The sequence below is a fragment of the Cephus cinctus genome, unplaced genomic scaffold (assembly GCF_000341935.2).
Source record: "Cephus cinctus unplaced genomic scaffold, Ccin1 Ccin1_scaffold1062, whole genome shotgun sequence".
NCBI classification, from domain to species: domain Eukaryota; kingdom Metazoa; phylum Arthropoda; class Insecta; order Hymenoptera; family Cephidae; genus Cephus; species Cephus cinctus.
In genome coordinates, this window is record NW_014333584.1 from 101,695 (window position 1) to 118,513 (window position 16,819).

General features: G+C 36.6%; 5 protein-coding genes across 10 annotated transcripts; 3 read left to right on the top strand and 2 right to left on the bottom strand.

Moving 5' to 3' along the window:
* Positions 1-2,351: 2,351 nt before the first annotated feature.
* On the top strand, positions 2,352-3,191 carry LOC107271919 (NADH dehydrogenase [ubiquinone] iron-sulfur protein 6, mitochondrial). Its single transcript, XM_015748494.2, has 4 exons — positions 2,352-2,446; positions 2,526-2,689; positions 2,781-2,957; positions 3,028-3,191. The coding sequence occupies exons 2-4, from the start codon at positions 2,555-2,557 to the stop codon at positions 3,094-3,096; spliced, it is 381 nt and encodes a 126-aa protein (XP_015603980.1). The 5' UTR covers positions 2,352-2,446; positions 2,526-2,554; the 3' UTR covers positions 3,097-3,191.
* Positions 3,192-3,254: 63 nt separating this feature from the next.
* Positions 3,255-4,331, bottom strand: LOC107271918 (protein SYS1 homolog). Of its 2 annotated transcripts, none has more exons than XM_025089184.1 (3): positions 4,191-4,331; positions 4,062-4,101; positions 3,255-3,946 (listed from the first exon to the last, which is right to left on the bottom strand). In XM_025089184.1, exon 3 carries the CDS (start codon positions 3,845-3,847, stop codon positions 3,362-3,364), a length of 486 nt encoding a protein of 161 aa, XP_024944952.1. In that variant the 5' UTR covers positions 3,848-3,946; positions 4,062-4,101; positions 4,191-4,331; the 3' UTR covers positions 3,255-3,361. The 2 variants fall into 2 exon arrangements, with proteins under 2 accessions (XP_024944952.1, XP_015603979.1); XM_015748493.2 differs by having other exon boundaries at positions 4,022-4,101; positions 4,191-4,294.
* Positions 4,305-6,031, top strand: LOC107271917 (HCLS1-associated protein X-1). 2 transcript variants are annotated; one of them, XM_015748492.1, is made up of 7 exons: positions 4,305-4,500; positions 4,635-4,730; positions 4,819-4,958; positions 5,040-5,187; positions 5,265-5,560; positions 5,646-5,789; positions 5,857-6,031. In XM_015748492.1, the coding sequence occupies exons 1-6, from the start codon at positions 4,433-4,435 to the stop codon at positions 5,756-5,758; spliced, it is 861 nt and encodes a 286-aa protein (XP_015603978.1). In that variant the 5' UTR covers positions 4,305-4,432; the 3' UTR covers positions 5,759-5,789; positions 5,857-6,031. The 2 variants fall into 2 exon arrangements, with proteins under 2 accessions (XP_015603978.1, XP_015603977.1); XM_015748491.1 differs by having other exon boundaries at positions 5,646-6,031.
* A 1,515-nt stretch (positions 6,032-7,546) lies between these two features.
* LOC107271908 (E3 ubiquitin-protein ligase Su(dx)) lies at positions 7,547-14,927 on the bottom strand. 4 transcript variants are annotated; one of them, XM_015748471.2, is made up of 12 exons: positions 13,914-14,097; positions 13,040-13,179; positions 12,445-12,897; positions 11,976-12,372; positions 11,448-11,679; positions 11,050-11,360; positions 10,722-10,964; positions 10,473-10,632; positions 10,129-10,403; positions 9,827-10,052; positions 9,638-9,734; positions 7,547-9,567 (listed from the first exon to the last, which is right to left on the bottom strand). In XM_015748471.2, the coding sequence occupies exons 2-12, from the start codon at positions 13,095-13,097 to the stop codon at positions 9,395-9,397; spliced, it is 2,625 nt and encodes an 874-aa protein (XP_015603957.1). In that variant the 5' UTR covers positions 13,098-13,179; positions 13,914-14,097; the 3' UTR covers positions 7,547-9,394. The 4 variants fall into 4 exon arrangements, with proteins under 4 accessions (XP_015603957.1, XP_015603961.1, XP_015603958.1 ...); XM_015748475.2 differs by lacking the exon at positions 13,914-14,097 and adding an exon at positions 14,799-14,927 and having other exon boundaries at positions 9,221-9,567; XM_015748472.2 differs by lacking the exon at positions 13,914-14,097 and adding an exon at positions 14,298-14,435 and having other exon boundaries at positions 9,221-9,567.
* LOC107271914 (RNA-binding protein NOB1) lies at positions 14,220-16,701 on the top strand. Its single transcript, XM_015748484.1, has 5 exons — positions 14,220-14,590; positions 15,056-15,188; positions 15,271-15,918; positions 15,976-16,310; positions 16,383-16,701. Exons 1-5 carry the CDS (start codon positions 14,519-14,521, stop codon positions 16,641-16,643), a joined length of 1,449 nt encoding a protein of 482 aa, XP_015603970.1. The 5' UTR covers positions 14,220-14,518; the 3' UTR covers positions 16,644-16,701.
* The last annotated feature ends 118 nt before the right edge of the window (positions 16,702-16,819 follow it).

Sequence of the window (16,819 nt, forward strand, 5' to 3'; positions counted from 1 at the left end):
TGTCTAACGTTGTTATCTAACTCACATACGATACTGGAACACTATTGGCTACCTTTAATTTTGCCTGAAAGTATTCTGAACACATTATTCTACTTAAGTAGCTGCTATACACTGTTCGGTGTAACTGCTGCAGAAATATTGGCTGGTAGGTTATAATGGATGGACCGTATAGAATTTTATTTATTACCACTCGTGTGTACAAGGTGTGTTTTATTTAACCGTTTCATTTCTGAACTTGGCCCCGGTAGAACAATATTCGTTGTCTATTTGCTTTCTGATTTTTCAATGAAATTTTTAGGTAATGGCACTGGGAATTGGTGATTTTATAGTTTTGCATTGGAAAGCACATGAGAAGCAGCAAATACGTGTGTATTTCGTGGGACGATATATCAAATGAAATTACCGAATTTCAAAGGGATCATTTGCATAGGTAGATATTCAATCCGTGACGATTCATGGTTCTGCTAAAGACACGTGCCTCCTTCATACAGGGGATGGTGTCGAAGGACGATAAGGCTCACGCATTGCCCACTGTCCCCACATCATTGCATAGGATGGATGTCGTTTTAATGGCTGTTCAAGGATTCTCATCAGGGTGTAATTCCAAAATATCCATTCAATCTGTATTCGTACCTTGACACTTGTGGTGGCTGAAAAATAATGTATGGATTTGACAGTGAACAAATTAGGCGCATCAATTATTTTTCATATTACAGAACTGTTTTAAAGAATTCTGATTTTTCGATTCAGGAACTGTTATGGTACATACCCATACTTTCTGGCATCATCGACGTCCTTCTACTTAGTTAAGCAAGTGTTTAAGGGATGACACAAGAGTTCAGAGGTTGATGGATTGATTTGATTTACTCCTGGTTCAATTTCGTCAATGTAAACAGACAAGGGGTATAAAAATGACCCGAGGCCAGTTTATACACTGCACACGTGTAATTCTCCTGGGCAAGAATAAGAACCAAGGCGAAAATACGCACAAGGATTCCCAATAGGAATAAGTAGAATTGATTGCAGCTGCATATCTATTTGGACAAGAGTACAAGGCAAGGAAGGATTTCCCTCCAGGAAAGTGGTACATGATTTTTCTTCCTTGAAGAAAACTCTAGCAGAGTATTTTATATTTAAATATTGAAGGAATAATGCAACGGGTTAACCGTGGAGCAGAAGATCTGGAAAATTGTAAGAGGGATGCAATAATTATACGATATATGATGATTATATTAGGCTAGGCGCCAGCTGCGTTAAGCGTCGCGACGCTAGGGCGTCCTTTTGTGTGTGTGGAACGGTGTTAGCTCGTGACTCGTGACGTGAACCACGCGTTCGATGAAAGCTCACTTGCGTGTGTTCGCAGAGGCTGCTTGGGCTTTGTATTGCGTACGTGCGAATGACCTCTATCTTCTTCGTAAAACCAGACAGGGGACGTACCATCCCCAGGAACATTTCGACTGGTTGTTTAACTCTGAAATTCCTTTGGGAGACGCCTTCGGGCTCTTGTCTACGTGGCGGGCTAACGTAAACGATGACCTTTTCGCATAAGGTATAAGACTCCTTTCTCAGGATTCTTTTCTTTTAAACTTTAGACAGTCTTTTATAATTAGCAGCTTAATTTTTATGGTTCCTTTTATTCATTTCTTTAAATTAAGATAAATGTGCGGCCTCCGTTTCAATTTTGTATTGGAACTTTATATTGAAACTGAGAGAATATGACAGACGAATCTTACCAGACAGTTCTTTTTAGAGTTTCATTATATATTTTATGTATACTCCGACACGAAGGAAGGCTGCCTCATTTTTTTATATCGACATTTCATAAAGAATATTTTCAGCAAATGGATGCCAAACATGCTCATCTATTGACGTTTTCTGTATATTATGTAGATTAGACTTGCCACTGTGCCATGCGATTTTCATATGTAGAATCGAGTAGTGGGTCCAGTCGTCGATACTGGTAATCATGGATACTGTATAAGAAATCGGGTTCTTGTCTTTCTTCTACATATTGTACGTCAGCAAGTGTGTTCACATCTGGTATAGCGTTGATTGGACCTACTACCTTTGTGTGTGTATATAGCATTTCAATCTTGAAGCCCAATCTGCGAGTGCCGGCGATATCCAAGCTCACGTGACACCATATTCCTTAAATAAGACGCCTTTAGCTCTTTAGTGAACGTTGCGACGGTAAAAAATAATAATTGACGTTCTGTATGTATAATTTTCCAGGTTCATTGATATTTACAGAGATGAGTAGGGAGATGCACAACGCTACGGTTTCTCTAAAATCGTACTCATCTCTGATATTTATTTGGTCGACTGCACCATCTTTTGGTGCGTAACGTTGGCGTTTCAATCGGTAACTAGGATGCCTAGTCTATTTTCAGTCAATGCTTATTAATTAATAGGAAATACATTAGTGGAGAACGTATAGAACCTTAAAGTTAATACTTTAAAATAGCTTCGCTGTCGATTGATGATTATTCTATTATGGATTTAATCACTTACTTTGTCATACACAGGTAGTCTTGCAGTGGCAGTCAGTGTCAAAATGGCGAGCAAGAAAATCGTCTGCCTTCTTGGCAGTTCAAATAAAATTTGTCAGCCAAATTTACCTGCGATTACTACTCTCGTTCGGGGTACAGCTTCTGGGGAACCTGTTGACAAAGTGACCCACACTGGTCAGGTAAAAGATATTGGACAATGATATTGAAAAATGATATTACGTAAATTTGAGGTTATCTTAGATTCTTTTAATAATTCCAATTCTGTTTTAGAAATGGGATGACGATGATCCTCGCCTTGTAAGATTTGTTGACAGACAGAAGCTCGTAAATCCTAACTGGGCTATTAATCTCATAGCTGAAGTGCCTCCGAATAAAGCCAAGGACAGAGTCGTCTATTGTAATGGAGGTGGTGGACCTTTGGGACATCCCAAGGTGTATATTAATTTGGTACGAAAAGTTTATTAGTTTCTTGGATTTGTCACTTGTTCTCTTTCTAATTTTGTTTATTTACATATAGGATAAACCAGGTAATCATAGTTGTGGATATTGTGGTCTGCGCTTTTATAAGGAAGACCATCACCATTAAATAACACTCTGAGAAAGATCATAGTTAAAAACGGTTTAGCTTGTACTATCATAATATTGTTAAACGTGTGAATAAAGTAATTGATAGGTAAAATATTTTTCTTTGTTCTGTTTTGTCCCCCACAGATGTATTGAATAAAAAGAAAGATCACAGAACAGTAAAAGGACATTTCTTAGAAAAAGAAATTTATTTCGATCGTTATCTTTTGCACTTACTAATAAATTAATGATAATTAAAATACTTATATTGATAAGTTCTCATCCTCCTACAATGCAGTTTTCTGACTATTCATTCCAAGTGGTATTGCTTGCAGCTCAGTCCTCATACACAGAAATTCTCCACAGACACACATTATACTAAGGGATACAATATTTAAGCACCACCAGCTAAAACTTGAAGGGAAACTGGCATTATATATCCAGCACAGCAGTAAATGTATCAGATGTGCAGTACAGGTAAAGTCCATACACTGTTTTGTTCTTTGCACGAGCCACCACAGAGCCAAAGCACCAACTAAGGCATTTAGTACAAAAATTGTAATGACGAGTTTTCCACCAAAGTCACGAACATGAACCTCACTATACAGGAAGGCATAATCTAGCGATTTTGTTGAGCCTAGAAGAGTAGCTGCTATCCAAATCCATATTCCAAGGAAAAAGTACATGACACTTTGCACAGCCAATATCTGACATATGATTAATATCGGATCCCATGTTGTTTTACGGAACTGTCCTGAGATGTTGTTCATCATGTCTTTTATATCTTCTCCGACTTTCTGCCTGAGTGTTATTTATGTCAGGCTCCTTCTACCCATCATCCTTTCAGGATTCTCGGATCCCACCAAGTACAGCTAAAATGTAACGATTAAATATTGTTTCTGTCCAACATTATAAAACATAATTAAATAAATCCATTGTAATCAAACCTTGTAACGTGCTGCAATTGATTTGTACTTATGAAATTACCATTATTACATTGCTTGTAACACTTGTGATTCCGTCTTGTCTTAAAATAGAATAATAAATGTCATATAATAAAGTATTTTTGTTTGAACAGGTTTTTACAGAAGACGATTTGTAATATATCACACGTACATGACTTGGTTACCGTCAAATAGCATATTTGTAGGTTATGATTCATAAAATGACGTCACGAACGACAGAATTTCGTAAGGTAGAACGAACGTCTATTATCACGGTGACAAAAGAAACTGCGTTACGTCAACGAATTCAGACGTATTACGTCTGAATCTGAATTCGTTGATTACGTGTGTGACATTACGCTGTTTTTCGAACAACGTAACATTTTTATGAGATTTCGAAGCGACACGTGAGAAATGTCATTCTTTAATTTTTTTCAAAATCTATTCGCTGGTGGGAATAATCAGCGACCACCAAACGATAGGTAAGACCCTTAAAAAGTAACGATAAACGTTTTTCCACAGCGACAGTGTAGAATATTCTAGATGTTTGGCAAAGCTTTTTCTGTATTTTATATATTTACTCATTGTCATATTTGTATCCTGCGTATTATTGTAGATACGAAGAACACTGGGAACCAAGGCACAGTTTTAGAAATCCTATTTGGCAAAACGATGAGGATGATGATGATGAAATCGGTGACAATGATTTCAGGTAAACTTTTATTTTCTTGTTTATCCTTTATCTATTTAACAATTTTTCATAAAGTAGTTTACATTGAAATAATCCGATGGTGTTTTAGAAATCCTAGACATGGTTTTCATTTCCACATCTTTAGCGATCCGCTTCAAATAACAAAGTTCTTTGAAACAGAGATGGATAACATGTTGAAAGGATTCTTTTCTGGATTTGGTCAAGGAGAAATTACGTCGCCTTTTGGAAGTAAGTAATACAAACGTCTGCTAGATACTATTAAAGAAATGAATATTTGATGAATCATTAATATTCTAATCTTATTTACAGATGACGAGGTATTCAAAGCTTTGCCACATGGTAAGCCACAGAGGAAAGAAAATCTTAGAGACGAATTTTTAAAGCCTGGATACGAACAGCCTGCTTTGGATCAATCTGGGTTTTCCAAACCCAAGGTCGATGCTGATCTAGATGGAAAGTAAGTGTATACATACTCTAAAGCGTTAAAGAATAATATACCATAAACTAGCTAACGATATCAATATTTGTTTACAGAGTCAGCACAGATGAATTAATGAAAGTTTGGACAAAACCTTCAACATCTCAAGAAATTCAGACATATAGTCCCAATAGACAATTCAATATTCAATCTTTCGGTAAGTCTATAATCACCAGGAGCATTCGTAGACCAGATGGAACAATGGAACAACATAGAACTGTAAAAGACAGCGAAGGTAACGAGGAGACAACAGTCACTAGACAGATTGGAGATAAAACCCACACAGTGGTAACAAAACTTGATAAGAACGGTATTCAAACAACAACAGAAAACCTAGTCAATATTGACGAAAGTAAGTAAATTAATCTATAATTAGAAAATATTTTTTAATTAACAGAAGATGCAAGTAAACACAAAACCAAAACTTTATCTTCCAGACGAACTGAAGGACTTTGAAAAGAAATGGAGCATCCAGCCACAACCTCGAAACGATTTTCCCCTGAGCAATTTCCCCTGGCACAAATTCTTTAGTCCGAGTCCAAAATTGTAACACCAACAATAGTACCATAATTAAGCAGACTGTGAGTTGTGAAAAGTAATGATACACTACTAGACTCGATAGACACAATAATAAACTAGTTATTATAGAGTTCTACGTAATACGGGGTAAATATAAATACCAGAATGATACAGAGTATCACAGACGAGCCACCAAAGTCCCAAATGTTGCAACTATAAATTTCTTTATTTAATCGTATATATATATATATATATTGTACACGCCACATATATACAGTCTAATAAATTCCTAGTCTACATGTAACCAAACCATCAATGCTTTTTTACATAGTTTTCGCCCTTTCAATTTAAAAGGCGACAACCACGCGATTAAAATTACACGATTGTTATTTATTTGGCTGCTGAACGCAAACCTAACGTAACAGCATATTTATTAAACGCCCTAATCAACGCCACAATAATTCCTTTTACATTGTTTCTCGTCCATCTCTTTCACCTTGTCTTAATAATCGCCTCTAAATGTGTATCTGCACTATAAAGCGTGTTATTTTCGTTATCTCCATTATTCATCGCGCTCAGCGGTAATAAACACACCTGGATAGATAATAGCATAACAGTAATACCCTATCATAAGTACCAAAGATAATTTACAAAGCGAACTGCTTCAATTCTCCGGTAGAAGAAAATTTAGGAGAGACCATAACTCAGAAAGATTATTTTGGAATTGAAGCGGCTACTCGAGTCCAGCGAACATGAAGTTGTCACTTCAGAGAAAGACGTATTTACACCAGAGGAGTTGGATAAGCTCTTAGATAGAAGTGATCTAGAAGTCCAAGATAAACACCTTCATCATCAGCAACGCATCTCATCATTCCAGATAATTAATAGAATTAAATATGACTATTTTAATTTTTATAAGTGCCATGACCAAGTGTTCCGTTGTCGCGATATTTATTGCCAGATACCATTCTTATTCTTAGTATTTCTACAGTTCCTGTTTTTATAACTGCCTTTTTTAAAAAATGATTCCCAAATCTATTCCGTAACTAAAACCCCGATACAGATAAATAGATCATTGTGATTCAAAAATGAACTTCCCAAAATTTAAAAAAAAAGTAGCTGTGTCCAAAATTCAAGTATTAACTGGTTATGCAACGTCAAATAATTTACATATTTTTTAATGTAGGAAATGTGTAATATCACAGTTAAAAGACATTTTTCGTTTTAGTGAAATAACGCTTAATAACTAATAAGTTGCTCATTACTTTCAATTTACGGTACGAAAATTGTATTAAGATTCCTTAATGTATTTTTCTTAACTGTTATTTATTGATTTTCTATCTAAAAATGTATTAAAATATTCTTTCAATGAAAAAAAAAAATAAAATAAAAAAATAAAAATTAATACTTCATTGAGCCATTCCACGAAACTGCACTATATTATTTACATAAGCACGGTATGATGGAAACTGCAGATGGATGTTCATTAGGAAATACAAATTTTCCTTAATCTTTAGAGTAGGAAGATAAAACGAAAAAAGGAAATGAATTAGAGAAGCACAACGAATGCCCCGATCTCTGCCGGACCAAGAATGCCAAAAATTAAAATTAAAAATTGGAAGTAAACCAGCAAGAAAATAATAGAAAAGTAAGAAAATATTCTAAAGCACCGATCCATACTATCAATTTGTTAAATTAAAAAGAAAATACTGTGTATCTTCAGTTCAAACGAAATTAGGAACAATATCTACAAAGATACAATAATTGAGCATATTTTGTCCTTGCTATTTGAGAAAGGTGAAAGAAGGAGATAGAGAAACATGTTAAATCGGACGTTATTTCAAACAAAAATTGTCCCAACTGATTACAAACTGTCTGAAGTATCACCAGGATCTTCAAAATCTTTAGAATCATTTGCCTTGGGTAAGAATTATAGGTGGGATCCTCCAAAGCACCCAATGGAGACACACATTAAATTAAATAACGTTCTTGCACGACAACATTACAAAGGATATTGTACTCATTAATCATCTAAACTAAGTATCAAGCCGAGGAACTCAGATTTGGCAGAACCTTTACTGAATAAGAAAGAAAGTAACAGAAGTGTCTCACGTACACCAACAGTGCCATTCCATTTCTGTCACATTACTCAAACTCTTACAATGTTCTTATGCCTCTTCGTCATTCAGTTAAAATTCAACCATACAGTCTGCAACAAATTTTTACAAAACTTCCTCGCTGTGCCTGAATGATACACCAGTAAAGAACGGAAAAAGCCACGAAACACTATATAACAAAAGAAACGTGTAGTTTTGAAGTACATTGTAAAAATAAATATACACAATAATGGAGGTTCGATAGGACTTCCAAAGGCTAGTATCATTTATCTCTCTTCTTACGTGATTAAAAATCCATCTGTTTGCCAACAATCCCCGTTAACCCTCGATTAGGCTACAAAGTCGTATTAGAAACAAGTATGTGAATCGAAAATAAATCCGTAGAGCTGCTATATTTCAATTAGTTATTTCATTTCTCTTTCTACCTCCCCTTCAAATACTTCATAATTCTTCGCATACGCCAAGTTCCTCGTTTACTTATGTACACAAAAGCACACAAGGTCCTAATCTTGTATACCTTGCACGCGAGTGTATACATATATGTATAATAAATATATTGTCGTATAACAAGTAAATAACAATTTAATTGTCGTACATTCTTGAACAAGCTTCAACTCGAGAACATTGCTACGATCGTTATTAGTTTAATAATCAATGAATTATATTAGATAACGTTAACGCCAAAGCACTCGAGTGAACAGGCTTTCGCAATACTACGAGTGAGTACAGATAAAAATTGTCTCATCGATTCAGTTGCTGTGTGATGTGCAAACAAAAAATTGTCACTTGCCTTACGACAATGATTATTACTACGAAAATCATTATGTATATATGTATATATATATATATACACACACATATATAATATATAGGCTTTTACTTATGTACAATTTTTATTATCAAGAGATTTTTTTTTAATTTCCCATTGGCTCTCGCATTTAGCACAGACGTGAATATCTGTCAACGGCATAGAAGTTATCCATGTAATACGATTAATAAAGTTTTTAATGACAATGGAAACAAAACTGAATTCACTCGTTGGGCAAGATTAGTTTTCTGGCCTGAGGCAAGATCTGCAGGTACTTGCATATCAAGAGACACATATTTATATATACTCCTTGATAATGTTCTGTGCCGTTGCACTTGGGATCCCTCATAATTTTGGCTTAAATCATCAGCTGGATCATTTCACCATGATGAATCCGGCCTAATTTTGGCTAAGACAGCTATGTATATTATATTCAACATCGTACCTTCTTATTATATCGAATAATTAATAATAGTCAAGTATTTAATATTTATACACAAATTAAGGTTTGGACAGGTAAGGCTCTCGGGTTAGGACTCAATAGAGGACGTTGTAGGAATGGGAGATCGGTTTAGAGGTTTTGGTTTTTAAATGTGCGAAGCGAATCCTGTGCTCAGGATAACTCATCGCTCTGCAAAGAAAAAAGAAGCATTACGAGAAATTCAAACGGAATTCAACGTCCACTGACTGCCACGGTAGTGTTCCCCTACGTAGAGACGTTTCCTTGAAGATGACGGAGTGGTTACTCCTGGCCAAAACCTTCAGTCTCCTCGATTGCGTAGTTCAGCTTCTCTACCATTTGGTCGTAGCTTTTGTAAGGTGGCAAGTCCAGTCGATTGAAGCACGTGTGAGATCTTGGTAGCCACGTATCCTTGCCTACCTTCTCTATACAAAATCTTTGCGGTCCGTTACTCCCTGAAGAGTGGTAAAAAGTACAATTAAATATTAAACGGATCAATTAATTTTACAGAAGAACTGTACTTACCCATCAGCTCTGCAAAACCTCCTACTGGGACTCGACAGGTTCCTGTCACGAACTGCAACAGTCTGGCTCTCTTCTCGGTGTCGGTCGTCCTTACAAACTGTACAGAGTTGAACAGAGACAACAGTTTGTTTTCCACTTTCAATTGGTAATCATGTAGTGATTAACGTCAATCAATTTAATTGAACCTACCTGCCAGAACCACAGGACTTGCTTGCTGTTACGCGTGTAATGCCTGTAAATGGTGTTTCTTTGCCAGTCGTCAACATCAATTTCCTGCATGCCGCATAGCATTAATTCCAATTCACGTTCATCGAAATATTTAAGCCATTCCAGGGGTACTACTGAATTGAAGCCTTCCAGGAAGGCTTTCGTTTGCTCCTCTATTCCGCGAGTCATACGCCACTCGGTCATTAATCTAGGATTTTTCGTAAGACATAACTTAGGACTGCGAAATAATATAATATATATTTAGAAATCTTGTTTCACCTTACCTCATATACTCTTCCTTATTCTCTTCAACGACTCTGATCTTGTCGCCGCCTTCCTTGAGCTCGTGATGAATTACCTGACCCAGGACTTCGAAGTCTACACTGTAATACAATTCCAGGCCGCATTCATCAATGTTATTTTCTTTTATCCACACGAGGGACTTGTAGAACTCTGGATCTATCGACTCTATGTCTTTCATTATGAGTTTCTTATTGAGCATACGCTTATAGAAAGGCATGGTGAAACCGCTATAGATAAAACGACCATGATAAAGTGCCTGTGAAACGAATTGGAGGTTAGTCAACGTGAAGAATGATATTTTTAGTGTGATAAAATAAAATTTCACCATCGCAATAAATCTGCCAATAAATTTGAAATACTGCAAGTGATCTGGATTGACGTAGGAAGCAGGATTTATCTGCAGACTATAGTTACTCTTATTGGCATATTCGAATAAGCAGTACATCGGATTGAGCACCTCGTGGCTCAGTAAGAAGAACCATTCCCTGAAGACAGATAGAGATGAATATACATATCTCTGCAGGTTGAGTGTCCCAAAAATAGAGAATACGATGCAAAATATAGTAGTACTGACCTCGACACTCCTCCATAATCCAAACCTTCTTCGCCTTTAAAAATTATATAAAGCCTACGTCTCAGGGCAAAAGCTTCGACGTTCATAATTTGATGATAGGAATCTTCAAAAAGTGTTTGTCTGGTGACACTGATTTTTATATGATTTGACAAGGCGTTCGTTTGACACAAGAATCGAAATTGTGACAATTTCCAATGGAAAGATCTCTCGTACGCCCTTGGTACCCGGTACACACCCTTAGGTCTACGAATTAATATATAAGACAATGAATATTGCAACGACAGAAGCCAGGTAAATTCCTTAAAGAATTATCTAAGATAAAACTCACCCTTTCGGAGCACCTGGTCTAGGATCCTGGAAGGTGGTAGTCCTTGTATTGTGATCGACAAAATATCTGGTACCGTCCTCCGTCAACCTGATCTCCCAGCCGTCGGGAAGTGGAGGCTCATCCATTGTCTCCTGACCCTGCGTCCTGGGATCTTCCCACTGAGTTGTTCTGTTTTTGTGATTAACGTAGTAAACTCTTCCTTCAGGTTGCTTTCGTCTTTCCCATCCAGCTGGCAAGGGACCCAGAAGAGCATCGTCCTCATCGACGGCCGCCGTAGAAGGTCCGGCCATAGCAGTCTGACTACCATGAGCCTAGGAATATATTTAAAAAATTGATAGTTAAAAAATAATATTAACGAATCAGAGGATTCAGTCTCTTTATTATTAAGTTCTAGGTACCTGAGGATAGAGGAACCTTTGATTGCCTTGCTGTACGACATACTGTCGTTCACCCTGCCAGTGCTGAAAGTGCTGTAGCCTCTCCGTATTCGGCCTCTGCCACGTAGTGCTTCTTGTGTTATGATCCACATAATAAATCCTACCACGAGGATCCCGTCGGACCTCCCATCCTGGAGGTAGAGGTTGCGGCCTCTCCCAGGAGGTGCTACGCGTATTATGATCTACATAATAACTGAAAGCATTGACGCACCAGGTTAAACATTGCCAACCATACTAAGATAGAATATAACTGTGTATTCTCAGTGCCGACTTTTTCTTAATGCTTCTGTAAACTATTGCTAGCAGTAAAATCCATATCTCGTACGTATTTTTAAGTACACCTTTCGTCCCAGCTCCGCCCACTCTCTTGTACAAAGAATTAGGCTTATCATTATTTATGAATCTAATTGTATAGCATAGCTATGACACTGAAATTCTATCATTTTTGAAGTGGGCATAATGATTAGAAGAATGTTTCGTATGTATTACCTGCGCTCGAACAGATCGGTTCGCATTTCCCAGCCTGCTGGTAATGGTTCCTCAGGTTGATTTCCATTCTGACCTTCACTAGGTACTGCAGAAGGTCCTGCGGATGCTGGTTGTCCTGGTGGAGGACATGTGCCGCTGCTACTATCACTTGTGGAATTGTGATTACCCATACCGTTTGCTACTGAAATTGTCGGTGGTAGAACTTGGTCATTGTTCACGCTAATACTGGATTGATTTGTATTGTAACTGGAATTGTGAAGTATATTGGTTGAACTGCGATGCATCACTGGTTGGATTGTTGAGGGAACTGCATTCTCAGTGCCATGTAATCGCATACGAGCACGCACACCTCCGTTTAGGATGCTGCGGTTATTCGTTGTGTCACTATTAGAGGAACCTGCAAGAAAAATTGTATTAGCTTTCAGTGCAGAGACTTAGTTATGTATGATAATGTATCTAATTGATTTACCAAGAGGCATCGGAGTACCGGTTGGAATATTTTGAGTTTGTCGTAATTGTTCACCAACGTTTGGTGGGGCAATGCCATTCATATCAATCCTTAAGCCATCAAAAAGTGTCACCAACTCTCCTACTTTAGATAACTGAGAGTCATGCTTGCTTTCTGTCATGAGATCAAGCGTAAGCTCAAGATTTTCTAATTTCCCATTGTAATGAGAAAGGATTTGAAACAGACTTATTCTCTTTTCTCCGATCAAGGCATCCTTGCGGAAGGTGCTGTGATCTAGCAAACGAAAGTGCAACTGAGAATAAGGAGTTACAAGAATTGTAAATTCCTCATTCCACTTTGGCTGGTATGTAGATTTTGAGACTTCTGTCTTTCTTGGACTTTGCTCATCCACTGAGAATTCAATATATGGATTGGGCTTTAGGAATGACGAGCTTCTTAGTATCGCTGCTTCGACTGAAAGTAATGGAAAGTTGTTGCATGTTTCTAACTATCTAAATGAGGGAGAGAAACATTTCTCTCCAATTCACTTGACTACTGATGTACAAGAAAGTCTAGATATTTCAATAGATATGCCAGAGCAATTAGAGCAACTCACTGGTGATGCTCAGCTGGTGAAACCCAGGAGAGACTGCCTCCACTTCACAGTGGGACATGGTACGTTGATTTGCTTAGTTTCAATATAAAAATTCTAAAGAATTATTCATATCATTTTTAATACTGTAACACCACTATCATCTGTAAAACAATGATAAATTATCTTTCAATGTACGTGTATGAACAATGAAGCAAAAAATAACTAGACTTAGGAAACATTCAATTTAACTAAAATTACACACACAGCTGGACCAATATGCACATTGCATAACACTCCCAATCAGATGAACATGATACTATAAGCAACGTTAAAGAATGTCAATCAAAGTTCTATTGTAGCAGTAAGATTATACTAGGAACGAAACTAAACAACATTCCTCGACGATGATAAACAAATTCAACAGATCTAATCACTTCAAAAATTCCCAGACCCCTCTGACTGACATGAACAAAACAAAATAATCGTTAAAGCAATAAAAAATAAAAATGCATAATAAAATCTGACACAAAAATATTGAAAAAATGAATGAAGCTCCTAAGCATGACTCGTACCGAAAAAATATCAGCAATTATTACCCCTATGACATATTTGTCAATCTACGCCTTAAAATTACACAATTCCACTTCTCAAATGGTCTGATAATTTTTTAAATAATCGAGTAATTGGGTAGTAGAATACGCTAATACGGACGAAAGAAAATAAAAGGAAATAAAAGACAATTGGGCGTGAATCTCTCCAGGTGCTCTGTGTAAACTACAGCAAATATTGGCATCACTCAGTGGGTATTATAATCCTGACGTTTCCCGAAGGGATTGGTGTTTCTAGTGGTTACGCTACAATTGAAATAAATGAATTATCCTTTCACAGCACCGACCTAAAACGCACTCGTCGTTGTTAATAATGACCCGAGCTCTCGCAGCATCGCTTGCACGGACTCTCTAGACAATTCGGCACTGAACACTAAATTATTTTGCAGAAACACTGACGATTTGCGTTATCATTGAACTTCACTATCAGTCAGCCACCATCTTGCCATACGTCAAATCTAGAGTTTCTTTTTATGACACGATATACATACATATAAGCCAGATTCTATAGTCTAGAGTCTAACCAGAAAATGGAAGCAGAATACGAGTCGTGGGTCAGCCATGTTGTATAATGAATTTTTCAAATAGCAAATAATTCTTGATACGTTGTTACATTTTCTTCTTATTTCTAGACTATTCTGTAGTATGTATTAGAGCAAAATAAAGCTTACTTTACGCTTTTATAAGAATTTTGATCAATTTCTTGGTGTGCACCGTTCAAACATTGTCTTTTTTAAGTATCAATCGAGTATTATTCCTGCACGGTATTTTAGAATGTGATACATAAGGAAAACTTCAGACAGTCCGTTACTTTAGACTGTTAGGAGTACTTGGGTCTCTCAAGAGTTTTCTGATTTTCTGTCACACGTGTAAAATACGTGATTATTTAGAAATGGGAATAAATAACAAAGTTGAATATTTGGTTGTTGATACCAGTGCATTCATTAAAAATGTACCTTTGCAGGTGAGAATTTTATTTTCAGTTTGCAGCAGCTATTTTATAGTTTGATCGAATGTTTATAGCTGTGAGGTCTTGTAGGTTATCAATATTTATTTAGTTTGATATTGTTTGTTAAATGAAGTACACTTTTTTTTTATTAGAATACTGAATGTTAATTGTTATTTGTTAATCTGATGACGATGGATGATTACTATAACGATAGCATACTTACCTTGACAACTGTTATAGTCTATTTCAAATTTATTTAGTTGTTATCACTTGAATAAATTGTTAGTTTGTAGTTTAATTAGCAAAGATGTTGAAAGATTAACATGTTATATGATCCAGAAGTAATGACTATGTTAGTATTTCTCTTAGCAATTTGTCTATCAGAGGTGTTAGTGATAAGAATGATAATCATATGATAGCATATCAATTCTACATACTTTTATCAAAGTCTCTGAAAATTAATTTTTTTTCTCCACCTAGGAAATTGGTACCAATATCATAACAGAACAGGATGTTGTTAATGAAATTACCAATAAGAGACAACTGAGAAGACTGGTTGTTCTTCCATATGATTTATCAGTAAAAGATGTTTTTCCAGAGAATATACAGTTTGGTAAGAAAATGGATTATCTTAAATCTAGAGTATTATATTGATTTATTCATTCTGACAAAATACTATATTACTGTTATTATAGTTACAGAATTCTCTAAGAAAACAGGGGACTACACAAGTCTCTCTGCGACAGATATAAAAGTTATAGCATTAACTTATCAACTCGAAAAAGAGAAAGTGGGTATATCTCATTTGAAGCAAACACCTACAATAGTAAAGACAATAAGTACTAGCAACGCGGGACCACAGGATCATCCAAAGGTCCTAGCTGGTTTTTATTCACCTGAAAATGACACAGAGAGTGATGAGGGTAACGATAATAGTGAAGCAGATAATGAAGAGGATTTCGAAGAGGATTCCCATAAAGAAGAATCAAAATCAGAAAATCCTGATGTATCACTAAGAGCTCAATTTGGAGACACAAGCAGAGACTCTTCGCCAACTAATTCAATATCTGCTGCTTCATCCGAATCAGATTATGAAACAGCAGCATCCGATCTAGAAGAATATAACTCAAACAACCTGGCTGCAAAGTTTGCGACATTGAACTGTAAACCAGAGGATCTCAAAGTGGAAGGTGACGGTGAGCACAACATGGATGATATCCTTGTACCTGTAAAGTCCGAGAATGATGACCAGGATGAAGAGGATGAGGATGATGAAAACGAAGAAGAGGAAGATGCAGATGACGAGGGAAACGATGAAGATGTTGGCGGATGGATAACGCCCAGTAAGTTATTAAAAGACTGAAATTTAGAACAGCTGGAAAATGATTTATCTCTTTCAGAAAATATTGTGAAAGTCAAAAAGGAAATGGATTCTGATGTTTTGGAAGATAAGCCTGCTACCGTCGCTTGCATGACAACCGATTTTGCAATGCAAAATGTTTTAATGCAAATTGGTTTGAACGTAGCTGCTCTAGATGGCAGAGTCATTAAGCAAATGAGGACGTTCATCCTTAGGTGTTACGCTTGTTTTAAAACAACTAGCGTTATGACAAAAATGTTCTGTCCCAATTGTGGACACAAGACTTTGAAAAAGGTGGCTGTGTCTATGGATGACAATGGCAAAATGCAGATTCATGTTAATGCACGAAAGCCACTAAGTGCCAGAGGAAAAAAGGTGAGACACAACATCTTAGTCACCATGCCATTAATTTTCTAACTCTAATCCTCTTATTTTTGTCATCCACAGTTCTCATTACCAACTCCAAAAGGTGGAAAGCATGCGAACAATCCTATTCTCTGCGAAGATCAACCCATGCCTGATCAGAGACCAACAAGACTGGCGCGAACCAAGAATGATCCTCTCAATGATGATTACATTGCTGGATATTCTCCGTTTGTAATGCGAGACACAAATTCAAAGTCGGCCATGCTTGGCATTCGTCCAGGTAGTCACGTTAAGCACTGGATGAGAAAGAATCCTAATGAAGCAAGAAGACGGCGAAAGTAATTCATTCACTTTTAACTTAAGTTGTATACAATAAATATGCATTCAATATACCACTGTACCCCTGTGCATTCATAGTCCTTTAACTATCCGTTACTATCGAACAACCATATACAGGGTGTCCTAAAGTGAATAGAACATAAATAAAGTTTAATTATGCAAAAGTTAATAAAAATTCT